The 13,829-nt window shown below is 33.0% G+C and overlaps 1 protein-coding gene across 8 annotated transcripts in view; it reads left to right on the top strand.

Moving 5' to 3' along the window:
- Positions 1 to 12,411, top strand: part of BCLAF1 (BCL2 associated transcription factor 1) — a 29,087-nt gene extending 16,676 nt beyond the window's left edge. For 5 of the 8 annotated variants that reach the window (XM_015592103.2, XM_006915391.3, XM_025049234.1 and 2 more), the window contains 5 exons: positions 1,550 to 1,725; positions 2,838 to 3,018; positions 4,047 to 4,193; positions 9,447 to 9,659; positions 9,823 to 12,411. In XM_015592103.2, coding sequence (XP_015447589.1) covers positions 1,550 to 1,725; positions 2,838 to 3,018; positions 4,047 to 4,193; positions 9,447 to 9,659; positions 9,823 to 9,828 — 723 coding nt within the window. In that variant the 3' untranslated portion in view covers positions 9,829 to 12,411. Of the gene's footprint in view, positions 1 to 1,549; positions 1,726 to 1,858; positions 2,020 to 2,837; positions 3,019 to 4,046; positions 4,194 to 9,446; positions 9,660 to 9,822 lie in introns of all 8 variants that reach the window. The other 3 variants (XM_006915392.3, XM_015592104.2, XR_439237.3) reach the window with 2 other exon arrangements.
- Positions 12,412 to 13,829: the final 1,418 nt, after the last annotated feature.

The following is a 13,829-nucleotide window of genomic DNA, read 5'->3' on the forward strand; positions in this document are numbered from 1 at the left end:
TGGTTTTCCAATCAGAAAAATGAAAATGCATCTATTTTGCTGAGTTGTTGAATGATGGGGCTATTAAGAAACTTTTATTAATAGTTGTAGTATATATAGTTTTTTTAGCGGGCATTATTAGATGTAGAATTTAGAGCTTTGAAAGAAAATGGTTCTTTCGCATGGGGCTTATTGATCTTGGAAAAGTAGATTCTGAGAAGTGAATACTATTTTGGCTTTTACTATCAATACTTTGGATTCAGTGTTGGTTTTGTTTTGCCAACAACTTAGGCTGTCCTTGTGCTCTGACACTGAGTATTTTGCTTTTCTCATTACGTAGACCAGCTTATGATCTGGAGGAGAAAAAATAGTGATTACTGATGGATGGACAAAAGATATGACATTGCTTTTTATCCTTCATCTTATCTGAATGAATAATTAACGTGTGTTAATGAGTAGTGTGTGTGTGTGTATATATATATATAGGAGTTTATAAACTGTTTTCACTTATATTAGCTTTTTACTTGTGGGCTTGGTAATACAAGGTGAATAGGAAGGTTTTTTGCTCTTGATTAGATTTTCTTTGTTACCCTGAGAACAAATAGGTGAGTAGTTGCCATTATTTGGAGATGTATGTATACTTTCAGGTGTATGAATGCTTTTGAATATTATAGCTAGACTTCCCAGAGTAAGTACTTCTTAATTGTTGAATACTAGCAAGGATGTCCACATTATTAGCATCTTACTGATGTGTAATTTTTCTTCATTCCTAGATTCCTCTTTCCATCTTCCTAAATTATATAGTATTTGAAAAAGCAATGGAACAAGAAGGAGGTGAATTGTGACCCAGTTAAACTAATGTCCGTTGCAAAACCTGAATTGAGAAAGGGCAGTATATGGCCCAAGATACTGAGTACAGAATTGGAAATAATGTTTCTGGCTTTGTTTTTATCCTTGTTCAACTTCAATTGGTTTCATTAATCATATTCCACTTGCATGTTATGAAAATTACAGAATTCTTTAAGTGGTTTTTATTGGGTTGGTCAATTTATTTGGAAAGAGCTTGATGATAATGAGGCTTAAGAAATGAGAACCATTACTTTAGGATCCCTTAACTTTATAGGCAGATGGCTATACTACAGCTATAGATTATAATATCTGTCATTGTTAAACTATTTTTTTTAAATACTATTTGGAAGGATAAGGGATGATAATGAGGCTTACTGAGTGGAAAAATAATTATATCATTTTACTGATTAAATCCAAAATTTTTTATGGATTGCTTCGAACAACAACTTAGGACATTTTCAAGATAATTAGCTTTTAATAACTTCATCAGTCTCACTGCACTTAAATGTTTACATAAATCTTTAGTAAAAACGAGTATATTTTTAAACAAAACCTTAAGTATGGAAGTAGTTTGTTATGATCCATTTTTTTCTGATACTAAAATGTCAGTCTAGAAACTGGCATAAAATTGCGTGTGTGTGTGCGTGTGTGTGCGTGTGTGTGTGTGTGTGTGTATTCTGTAACTCCCGTTTTATCTGTATTTTACATCTGTCTTTTGTAGGGAGATAAAAAATTAAGGTGTGATTCTGCTGATCTTCGGCATGACATTGATCGTCGGAGAAAAGAAAGAAGTAAAGAACGGGGGGATTCCAAGGGCTCCAGGGAATCCAGTGGGTCAAGAAAGCAGGAAAAAACTCCAAAAGATTACAAGGAATACAAATCATACAAAGATGACAGGTAATTGTTAAAACTGTCTGAATTAGGTTTTAGCTTCTAATTAGCCTTTAATAATTGTCAGCTTAATTGCTTTCAATTTTGACTGTGTAATCGAATGTTTAAATTTAAACAATTAAAATTATTTGTTTTACAGCAAAAATGTATTTGTCTTTTACACGGCTTATGGTGGATGAGGACAAAAACTTTGGAATAGCAAGCTAACACTGAAAAAAAAAATGACAAATTAATGTGTCCTATTATCCAGGCTACATCAGGAGGTTGGACTTCAATGCAGTGCATTTCTAGAAAGTTTGTGTAAGAACTTTGGTTCGTTATGCTTGATTCCGCACTTTTTCAACTCATAACACCCAGAGTACAAGAATTTTAAACTGATATCTAGTGGTTTAACATGGGAGAGATGGGGGGGAGGAAGAACTAGTTTTTATGAAGTAGCGATGTGTATTAGTCTTTCAAAGTAATGTTTCCATGGATACTATTAGCAGTGGTAAGAGTTATTGCAGGTATGATAACTGATATCGGGTGTTGCATTAGAATCATGTAAAATTGATCATCATAGAGTCAAATAACTAATAGGAATACTAAGTATCGTAGATAATTGTTTTTCTTGATATTCATTAGGTAAATGGTGGATTTTACTTGTGTTTTTTAATTTATGACTGGTATTTATAATGTTACATTCTTTTTATTTCTATAATGGAGTTATGGCCCAAATCATACCAACTGTTTGCACCCAGGGTATACAAACTGCAGTCATTTTGAAACTTGGCCTTAAGAACATTCTTTCTTTTTCTTACTCTTCTTTTTCTTTCCTTAAAATAAAAAAATAAGTTAAAAATATTGAAGAACTGAACTTTATTCTCGAAGTTTCCAGACTGCTAGTTTCTAACTGGCAGGCATAGCATGTTTTTCAGTAATGATGTAAAATAAATATTGAAGGAGAATGGAAATAGACTGTCAAAGTTTAACACCCAATCATTTTAGTTATGTAATAATTTTAATAGGGGATAGTTTTTTGACTTGAAAAATATCTCTCATTATAAGATTCAACAGGGTCTTCATCTTTTTAAAAATAGCACATGTTTTTTTTTTTGTTTTCTTTATTTATCTTGCAGTAAACATAAAGGTAGAGAGCAGGATCATTCTCGATCTTCATCCTCTTCTGCATCACCTTCTTCTCCCAGTTCTCGAGAAGAAAAGGAGAGTAAGAAGGAAAGAGAAGAAGAATTTAAAACTCATCATGAACTGAAAGAATACTCGGGCTTTGGAGGAGTTAGCCGACCACGAGGAACCTTTGTAAGTAATAAAATGATCTTTAATCATTTGATAGGACTTTACCTTAGAGTACTGTACATAAGGTAAATAAAATATATGTTTTAGACTTTGTTATTTGAGTCATTACTTGTACAGTTAGAAGTAGTTTTGAGAAATGAATTGTTATTTGAAGTATCATCTTCATTAAATGCATTTTGTGGGAGGGAAGAGGAACAAAGCTGGAACGATGCTTTATATGCAGTAAAAAATGTTTTTGCCTAAGTAAAAGTAAATGCCATTTTATATAAACTGGATACATTTCTTAACTTTGGAATCAATAATTGTACATAGAGCTTAAAGACCAAAGAGTCAAGGAAGGTTATTGAGACCCATTTCTTTAATCACTTAGTTTTGAAAAGATACCTAAAAAACAGTTTTAAAAATCCTTATGTTCATCTCTGTATTGTAACTGTTTTCATCTTTGCTTTCTTTAAGTCCCTGTTTATATGTTTATTAATCATAGAAATCACAGAACTTTTTATTCTACATAGCATACATACTACCTTCGTGTTTTAATAAATTTGTTTTAATTATTTAATGACTTCATAGTATTGCATCTTTTAGACTCTTTAATTTCTAGATTCAGATTTCCTTGACCTAGTATCCAGTTGGTTATTATAGGGTTTCTTAATTAGATCATTTAGGAAAGAAAAACTTTGCTTATATGGTTATAGGTGAGTTGAACACTTGGGGCTCCTATAATAATTCAAAGGAATTAGACAACTCTTTTGGCTAGTAAAAGGGAAAAGAACCACTTTGATTATTTTAAAATATTCAAGCCATGAAAGTGTAGTATTCTAACACTTAAGTTTGTGCATTTCTTAACTTAATTTTCAGTAGGCAGAATTTTTTGCCTGTGATATAGAATAGTCAGCCTCAGTGGCTATGAAATCAAGATTTAGGAAGGAAATTGGGGAACATGTTTTTTGTTACTGCAGTAAAATTAAGAGTTTGCATGTAACTAAGTACCTTTGATTGCGTTACTAAACAACTCTGTTAATGTTAATCAGTTCCGAATTAGAGGCAGAGGAAGAGCCAGAGGAGTTTTTGCTGGGACAAATACTGGTCCAAACAACTCAAATACTACTTTTCAAAAGAGACCGAAGGAAGAGGAATGGGATCCAGAATATACCCCAAAGAGCAAGAAGTACTTCTTGGTGGGTGTTAGAAATCTGTGTTTATTTGGTTTGCATTAATTTTCAAAGCATACTGGGTGAATACATTTGAGTACAGATATCCACTAATGTGAGAACATTTCACCATAATGAGGAAAACCTTTTTAAAAATTCATTGCCCAGATGATTTGAAGTTTTGAAAATATGGGTCCCTTTAGTTCTGTTTATATTTTATTGACATCATCTGTGGGCTGATCTGGATAAACTAAAAATATACCTGATTCGATAGCCACGGTCAGAGAAGAACAAGAACATTAATACATATGTAAGACAGTAACAGTTGTAGAAACTTCTCATTAAGATTTACCTTCCATCATCACAGACAGTTGTTTAAATGAAATGCAAGGAGAATTCTTTCAGAGTACATGTAATTAAGGGTCTCAGGGAGGCTGTTCACTTTCATTGGAGTAAAAGGAAGATGAAAAAGTATAGTATGGAAAAGTTGCTAGGTACACTGATGCTTTTCTCTCTGAAGTAGTTTTCTAAGGGATGAGACTAGAGGAGGTGGGTACTGAAAGATTGTCTATGTAACCATGGAAATTTTTTACAGTTTGGAATGGAAGAAAAAGATACATCCTGCATTATAGACACGACTTAACATACCAAAACTATTATGGGAAATACTCATTTTTGTTACAGCTCCTCAGGGAAGTCAGGTTTCAGAGACTAGTTTTGAAGACCTAGTTGTTTTGTTGAAGCAAGTAGGAAAATAGTACTGGATTTACAGAATTGCGTCTGTTACTTGGCTTTGCTGAATATAATTGACCTGAATGTGCATGGCACATCTGCTAAGTTAGAGGATAGAGCTGTATTGTGAAGTAGAATAGTTTGGAGAATGGGCAGTATAATTATTTGAGAAATTAGTTTCCATTTGCCTTTTTTGGGGGATGGTACTTTAATCATCAAGAGTTCAAAAAAGTTAAATTTTTACAGCATGCATTATCTGTAATGTTTGCTTGGTATATGCTCTTCTGAGGAGTAATTTATGCTTGTTCGAGTTGAGTTGATAATCTGGAAAGTTATAGAAAAGTTTGAGAATTTATGTGTATTAACAGACTGCTGTTTATGCTAGGTGTCTGAAGGATGAGACAACAAATACATTGATTCCAGTTCTTGGTTTAGAGAACAGTAATGGAGACACAAACATTCTAAATATGTATTATGGATTTCCTCCAAAGGAGGAACTGGTGGATTATTACAAGGAGAGAGTGATTAGCAAAGAGGAACATGGCTTGAATCTTGAGCTTAAAAGATGGGGAGTTGTACTGCAGGTAGCAGCAGTAGTGAAATGTCTTGATACAGGGAACTGCAGTACTCAGATGGCTTAGATAATTGTTATAAAATTGGGGAAATTAAGAAAAAGCAGGAGCCAAGTTGTGGAAGGCAATAATACTTTTATAAATTTGGATTGTAAGCAGTTTTAGAAGAATCGTGATAGTGAGAGCAAACATCTCGGCAATATTGCATGTCTGAAATAAAGGGCTGGATTGGAAAAAAGTTAAAGTAACATTTATGAGGACTTATTCTGGGACCCACTAGTTGAATGTTGGTAGTGAGAAGAAGAAATTCTCTTAAGATGTAGAGAGGGGCTTGCAGGGAAAAGAAGCCCATTTGAGGAGATAAAGTTCTGTTTTTGAATTGCCTGGAAGGGATCAAGTAGAGATGTGCAATAGATAATTGCTAATGCAGATCTAGAGAGAGAAGAAAATCGAGGAACCATCATTTTACAAGTCAATGGGTAAAAGCCATTATAAGATCACCTGGTCAGAAGAGAAGAGATTAAAAGGCCAACTTTGAGAGATATGAGGGGTGAGGAATGAGAGATAGTAAAAATGCCAGACAGTGTAGATCAAATGCGAAAGGTCAAAAAGTTAAGAGGGAAATGAGAGGTGAACTAATGAAGAATAAGTAACTTTTTAGCACTTTCAACATTTCACAAATATTTGATTAATGGCAGACCTTCATTTTTTATGGTATTATTTTGTAATCTGGTTATCATAGTAGCTACTTTAATTGGGACATAATTATTTTATGTTGGCCTGTAATTAGGTAGTAGGTATACTAGAAGATTGTTATTTTAAGAATTTATGAGTAGTAGTAACTTATGAATAGTGGTAACATTTTAAATGTTTTTATTTAAAATATTTCTGGGTTATATTTAAAATACTTCATGTCTATGTTAAACATACACATGCTTTTGGCACAGACCGATGTTTACTAGAAATAAAATTAAGACTAATAAATTTTTTTCTTAAAAATCAATTCCCAATGTTTATTTGGGTTCTTAATGAACTATTGAAATAACGATTATGGTTTTTGCATGGATAATTAAATTTAAAAATTTTTGCATTATTTGTAAAGATACTTGACTTTTCAAACAGCTAATGAGAATAGAAATGTAAACAAAAATATAATTCAGAATTGATGAGGTTGAGGTTGAAAACTATAGGCATTCACCTAGGTTCTTTCAGAATAATTTCCCAGCATGGAAGTTTTGTCCATATTAATGAAACATTCTAATACTTAGTAATAATGATGATAGATAACATTTGTTGAAAATATATACTATGCTAGGCAGTATTTTGTGTTTTACATGTATGTATTTATTTCATGCTTATAAAATCCTTTTGAAGTACAGCCATTATTTCACTTTTACTATGAAAAATACTGAGGTACAGAGATTGAGCAACTTGACCAAAGTTAAAGTTACATGGCTAGTAGGTGTGGGATCAGAATTTGAACCCATGTTTGGGATCCAGAGCCTGGGTTCTGCAAACACCAGTATTATTATTATTCCAGGACTGAGTAATAATAATACTTGTTGGATCCTCTTCTGACATTTCCCATCTCAAAACTTGGATTTATGCAAGATGTTTTCCATAATAAGTACTTCAGGAGAGATACTAGTCTTAGACCCTGAAATTCAGTGGAGGGGCGAGTATATGAAGAGTTGGGGCAAGTGGAAAATTGCTGAAATGGGCAAGTTCTCAGTGGTGAGTTGATGTTGTCTTCTGAGGAAGAGAAAACTCGTGGTGGGGAAGGGAGTTTGGGATTGGAGTTTGATTAAATTAATCCTTTGAAAGTTTATCATTCTGTGGAGAAGAGATGAGGATTCAGAAGGTCTTGGTTCTAATGTGGCCTCCTTTTGTAACATGTTTTTGGCTGTGTATTATACATATCTTCTGGCACTTTATAATCAAGTTAATTTTTAAAAGTTGTAACAAGAATAAAATCTTAATGTAAGAATTTGAGGATTAAGAATTATCTAATGGCACTCAGGTAGCCGCCAGGATAACCTTTGAAATACACAGCATAGTCTTCTAGCTATTTTTTTTTTTTAACCCAGTTTCAGAATATTGTATATTTAAGAGTATTGGTTAGTTTAACTTGCATGTCCAGCTTTGCCACTGCTTTTTCTATTTCTACTCTTGGCTGCCTCCTATGGTAACCATTTACTGCTAACAGGATTCCTGAGAAATGTATTCTGTGAGTGATGGGCATAAGGGATAGTGGAAAGGAGGACACCTCTGTGGCCTTGGGCAAGTTACTCAATTTCTCTGTGTCTCAGTTTTTTCATATCGAAAGTGGGATTAGTAACAGTATTTTACAGAGTTGTTGTGAGGATTAGGTGAGTAATAACATGGAAAGTGCTTAGAACAGTACCTTACCCTTAGCACTATATAAAATTATTATTACCAAATTTATTGAGTGCTTGCTTGTCACACTGTGGGCTGGGCAATTTTTACAGATCATCTGTGTTTCCTCAAGGCTGTCTCTTAAAATGAGGAAATAAAGCCACACAGTTTCTTTTAAGATATAAATCCATGCCTCTGACTCTAAAACCTGTTTGTCATGGAATATAGTGTAAATACCACAAACTCTAGAGTTGGGTGTGCTCATACCAGAAGGGAGCCTGAAATTATGTAATTCTGCATCGTTTTCAGTGGCAGAGTGTTTTAAAATAGTTTATTTCCAGTTTACAATTAAACTTTCTGACATTGAAATTTATAGTTCCTAAACTTGATAGTTCCTAAACTTGTTCCTTATGGAGTCATGCACACCTCAAGCTAGTGTTCTTTCATTGCTTTGGTAAAGATAAATTATTAGAAATTGGTAACTGTTCTTATGTAGTCTGTTGATTACATGTGTAACTGAGCTTTTCAAGTCATGCAGGAGGGGGAGGGTGATCTGCGTTAACATGGATATATAAGAGTGCATTCTGTTTTGAACAACGCTCATCACATAATATTTGAAAAAGTTTTGGCGACTTTTTCGGACAGTCAATCAGTACTAGTACTCCATCGGTTATACAACATTTTTTGCATTTATGCCTGTTGTCTCATATAGGGAGGGGCATCATTTTGCCTTATTTCCCATTTGCGTTGGTGACAAACTTATGAGGTGGGCAGCAGTTAAATCACCTTACAAGAGAACTTAGGCTTTTTGTTTTATATTTTGGGGTGTAATAGTCATCCACAAAGTCAAGTACTTTTCAATTTTGCAGATTCTTTGGATTAATGGAATAAATTGTAAATGGGGACCATCTCTATTTGGATACAGTTAATGAAAAATTAAGTTTGGAATGTAATAGCTACAGTACTTCAGGTTGGTGAAGAAGAAATAAGTTGAGGTATTTCTCTAGGGACCATGCCATCATGATTTAGGATGTGAGATTACCTGGCTCAGAAGATTGATGTGTAATAATACATTGATTTAGATTTAAATCTCAGTAGGATTTGAAAATCTGTTCATGTATGTAAGGTATTGTTCATACCATCTATTTTGTAAATGTTTATATTGTAATGATGTTTTTATGATTTCGTCACATCTTTATGACTAAGGTAAATATTTTGGGAAAAAATATTGGTTATTTTATTGACATGCTGTATAATTAATGACAAGTGAACTTAGGTTGAAATAAATTGGGAAGAAAAAAAGTAAAAAGTTTCAAAATTGGCAGTAATTTAGCAGTTGAGATTGTCCAACAAATTGTCTTGGACAACTCTCAATGCTTGGATTACTAAGCACTAAAATGTAATTATTCGCTTTGACAATAGAACATATTTTTGTTGAAAAGTTAAGTTTTATTGGTTTTGTTTCATCATGTTTTAGAACATTACCAATCTCATATACACAATCTTCAGAAGATTTATACCATGACTTATGAGTGGGGGTACAGTTATCTTCCTTACAAGAAAAACATTTCATTGATTATTATTTTTAACCTTTCTATAGCATGATGACAGAGATGATGGTGTGGACTATTGGGCCAAAAGAGGAAGAGGTCGTGGTACTTTCCAACGTGGCAGAGGGCGCTTTAACTTCAAAAAATCAGGTAGCAGTCCAAAATGGACTCATGACAAATACCAAGGGGATGGGATCGTTGAAGATGAAGAAGAGACCATGGAAAATAATGAAGAAAAGAAGGATAGACGCAAAGAAGAAAAGGTAGAAAATTTCAAGTTGTTAGTGATTCTAACAGATTTTCTTCTATGTAGTTTTGGTGGGCTAATTAATTATTTAAATTTTTAGAAACTGATACAGTGATTATTATGGATCATTTTCACACTCTGCATCTTTGCTAATCCTTATTTTCTCTCTTTTTTTTTAGGAATAGTAAATCTGAAGTGAGATTGAAGCAGAGAGCAGAACTTGCACCCACCATTTTTTACCTGATTTTTGTTTTCAAATAAGAATGTAATAAGCATTTTACTTAAATTTTACTGTTTGCAAGTAGTCTATAGAAATTTTGTTTTAAGTCTTTAAATATCTTGAAAAATAGTAGACTGTATGTTGAAAATTGTATTGAAATAAAGTAGAAAATTGTTACGTACCATATTTGTAACTATCAACTTTTAAAAAGAATACTTTTACTGTTTTTGTTACATGCATTGTAATTCTGCTTTGTCTATAAGATATGGTCAAGTACAACTCTGTGAAAGTTCTGATTCTCTTCCCTCCCTGTTTGTTAATGTTTATTCTGAAGTAAACGTTAGCTCTGCATACAAATCCCTGAACAGAAGTTGTTTATAGAGATCGCACTAATTAATTATTTTCACTCTATAGATCTGTTTAACATTTTCCTTAATTCAAACACACTACATTGTAGGGTGACTAATTTTTGAAGTGTACCACAGAAAAAATTACTTTGGTAAACTAAGCTAGTTTAACACTTCAGCAAATGTTTAAAAAGAAAAAAAGCTTTTCCAAGAGCTAAGAAATGCAAGTTATTAAAAGTTAGATTGAAAGTATGCCAATTTTTCTTTTCTTTCTTTTTTTTTACTGAAAGCAAGCAGTGGCCTATAAAAACTATTCTTAGGAGCCTTTACAATTTGGGTTCAAAATTCAGTGTTCTCATTCTGTTCTTATTTGAAAGTTTGAGTCATGGTCTTAGATAGCAGCTTTTCTTTTGAGAGAGGAAACTAGTTTGTAATAATACTGCAAATAAAAACCCCATTCCTACTGAACGTCTTATTTTTAAAAACAAAACAGAACAAAGCCTGTAATCCTGGTGATGGTGTGGAAGAGGAGTATCCTGCAGAATAACGTGATACATTAAAAAGATGTACCTGATTTCATATCTTACATATTTATTTGAGCTTTTGGACAGCTGAAATAATAGTTTATATAGTCTAACCATAAGGAAAAATAGGGAAACAGAACATACTGTTTGTTAGTGGTATTTTAAGTAACTCATTTTTCAAATGTCACCAATAAAAAGTTTTTGACAGGAAGTTTGTTGCAGCATTGATCTAACTTAGTTTTCATTATTTTTCCCCTAATTCAGTTGCAGTTTGTAAAATGGCCTTTTCTGTTTATTCACAAGGGGTCTGATTTTTAGGTATAAAATCTTTAAAATGTGAATTACCTTTAGGTTATGTTGCTAGCTCTTAAAGGAATGAAAATCTGAAGTAGTAAATTTCAGTGTTAAGTCTGCTTTATGAGCATATATAACAGGAGTCAAATTTCATGTTAATTCAGCAATTGAATTAGTTGTATATGTTTGCATTAAAATGAGATAAAGCTCTTATTTTGTTAGTGTAAACTTCCAAAGATCTTAACTGTATGGCCCTTTCATCCTCGGTGATTTGCAATCCTAGCACCTTGATTGCATCCAGGGGCATTTGCTAAGAGCTGTTGGGGAAACAAATTGGAAAAAATCTCCCACAAAAACAACCCTCAATACATGTGATGTTTATGGCCCTGAGATCCTTAGTATTGCATGATTTCTTCTGTTAATTTTATCTTTCTGAAATTGTTACAGCAGAGGAAATACTGTCAAAGCACGTATGTATTGGAATAATCAGGGCATAAATATTCTCCCACTTAGAATAATTACATGCTAAAGCAACATGGATTTGATCTCCAGTACAGGAGAATTTCATGACCATTTTTTATTTTATACAAATAAATTTAGTTTTTAATAGTTACTTGGTTAAACAATGAATCTGTATGCATGACTATAAATGTGCAGCTTGGCTTTTCCACTTAAGACAATAGGAAAAAAGGAATTTGTTGAGAAATTAGTTAATAGGGAGTGGGAATAAAGCTACCTAAGTCCTATCAACAGATTATATTTTAAGTAGGTGCATTGCTTTAACCCAAATATATACAGGATTTGGTTACTTTTATTATCTTAACATTGAGGAAAGAGTATCATACCAGAATATAGTGGGAAGGGTGATTATGGATATTTTTCAGAGCCAAGCATATAAAAAGTAGCCTGTGTGTATTTTTTTAGACCACGGTTTAGTTCCACACTTCATGACATGTTATAGAAGTTGAAAGGTTTCTCTTGGTAAGGTATTATAAGTGCCAGAAAATACTAACTCTTTGATACCTACATTAAGGGATTTCCTTTTGTCTAGAGAAGGAAAACAAAAATGAACCAAAGGGTATTTCCGGAACAGATAGCTGTTTAAGAAGGCCATGACTCAGTCTTAGGTGTGTATACCTTTAAACATCCTAGAATTTTAATAGAAAAAAATGGTTTTTCAATTACAGCCTACTTTAAAGAATTATTATTGTTCCCTTTTGTCACAGTTAAAATCAAGTGTTGGGAATTACAATTTGAGAAGAAAAAGTTAAACCCAATAAGAATGAATGTAGATGGCTCAACAAATCTTACTCAGTGTGATGTATAATGCAACAGGGACCCTTGTAAATTGTCATAATGCCAATAAAATGTCATAAGTGGTAATAGCTGTTGTTGCTTACCTGATTTTGAGACTATTTCTTTGCTTTATACAACTGATTTCTATGGCCTATTTCTAGATTTTAGAATAACCAGTTCATCTGTTAGGAAAATTAAATGGTGTGTGGGCTTTTGTGGGGTTTGGTAAGTACTTTATAAAACTTCTCAAATCCCTAACTACTGTTCTTGTTTCCTCTGGGAAAATGGGAAATTTTACAGTGGATAATTCCAGGTCATTATTAGAGAATACAGAAATTCTGGATTTCTAGCCTAGCCTTCCTGTTCTGTTTAATACAGGAACTTATTGGCCACAGTATTAGGGAAAATCAGCATTCTCTTTCTAAAAATACTGTAGTTAATAAGAGGTTTTTAAAAAGTATATTAGAGTAAGATCTGGTGTAATTCTTACAATTCTTACAAATTATTTGAAATGGGCCATTCTGTCAACTTGAAACAAGCATTTTCACAGAAAATTGTGTGCTAAGACATAGATTTTGACTAAATTATCCCTTTAAAATTGTTAAATTTCTGGGTAATTTATGTTATATGCCAATTTCCTATATAAAAACATGCGCTCTCAGGGATGTTTTCTAATTTTTAAAAAAAATTTACGTAGTTTATTTTTTTTGGGGTTTCAGCTGGAATCCCTGTGGGATATACTGTTTCCATATGTAACAGTATATTTCACATTCAGAAGTACAGAGGCCTGTCTCAATTCATGAAGTCGCTAAATAGGGAAGGCAAATGGAAAAAGAAACTTTATTGTCATGGGATTGTATTTGGCTAGATTTTGTCTCTGGGTGGTAGATCTTGATCTAACCCTTAAAAACTTAGAGTATTATCTGTTAAATCTAGGGTTCTCAAATAGTTGAAACATTTTTAAATCTGAATGTCAAGGGTCTAATTCAGTTTATAGAGGTAGATGTTAAAAATGAATCTGTTAGTGAAGTTTTAAGTGAACAAGGTTGGTTATCAGTTTCTTCGAATCTAGCAGCATAGGGAAATTAGTTGTATTGCATTGACTCAGAAGCCTTGGCTATTATGTGGATTTATGAGCCGGCTTCCTTATTTTTCACAAACATTCAGTAATGACTAGTGTGCATCAGTTGTGAGAATGAAACCAAAGTTGTACATTCATATAAGTATGTAATTAATGTCATCATAATGGTACGTACATAAGAAAAATATTTTTCCGATGGACATTTTAGGTGTTAACAACAGTGAGCTGATTTACAGAACTCTTAAAATGCAGAGGATAGTTTTGATTCTGGTAAGTAGAAAAGGGTTGGGCAAATGGGTTTTTATGCTATTCCGTAAGAACTGGAATCAGATTTCGCTTAATCTCATGGGGTTGCCCAACTTCCTGATTCAGTAATAATGAGCCCTCCGTTTAATAAAAGTAGATGATAGTAAGCACACCACAA

Source organism: Pteropus alecto, unplaced genomic scaffold (genome assembly GCF_000325575.1).
Source record: "Pteropus alecto unplaced genomic scaffold, ASM32557v1 scaffold185, whole genome shotgun sequence".
Taxonomy (NCBI): domain Eukaryota; kingdom Metazoa; phylum Chordata; class Mammalia; order Chiroptera; family Pteropodidae; genus Pteropus; species Pteropus alecto.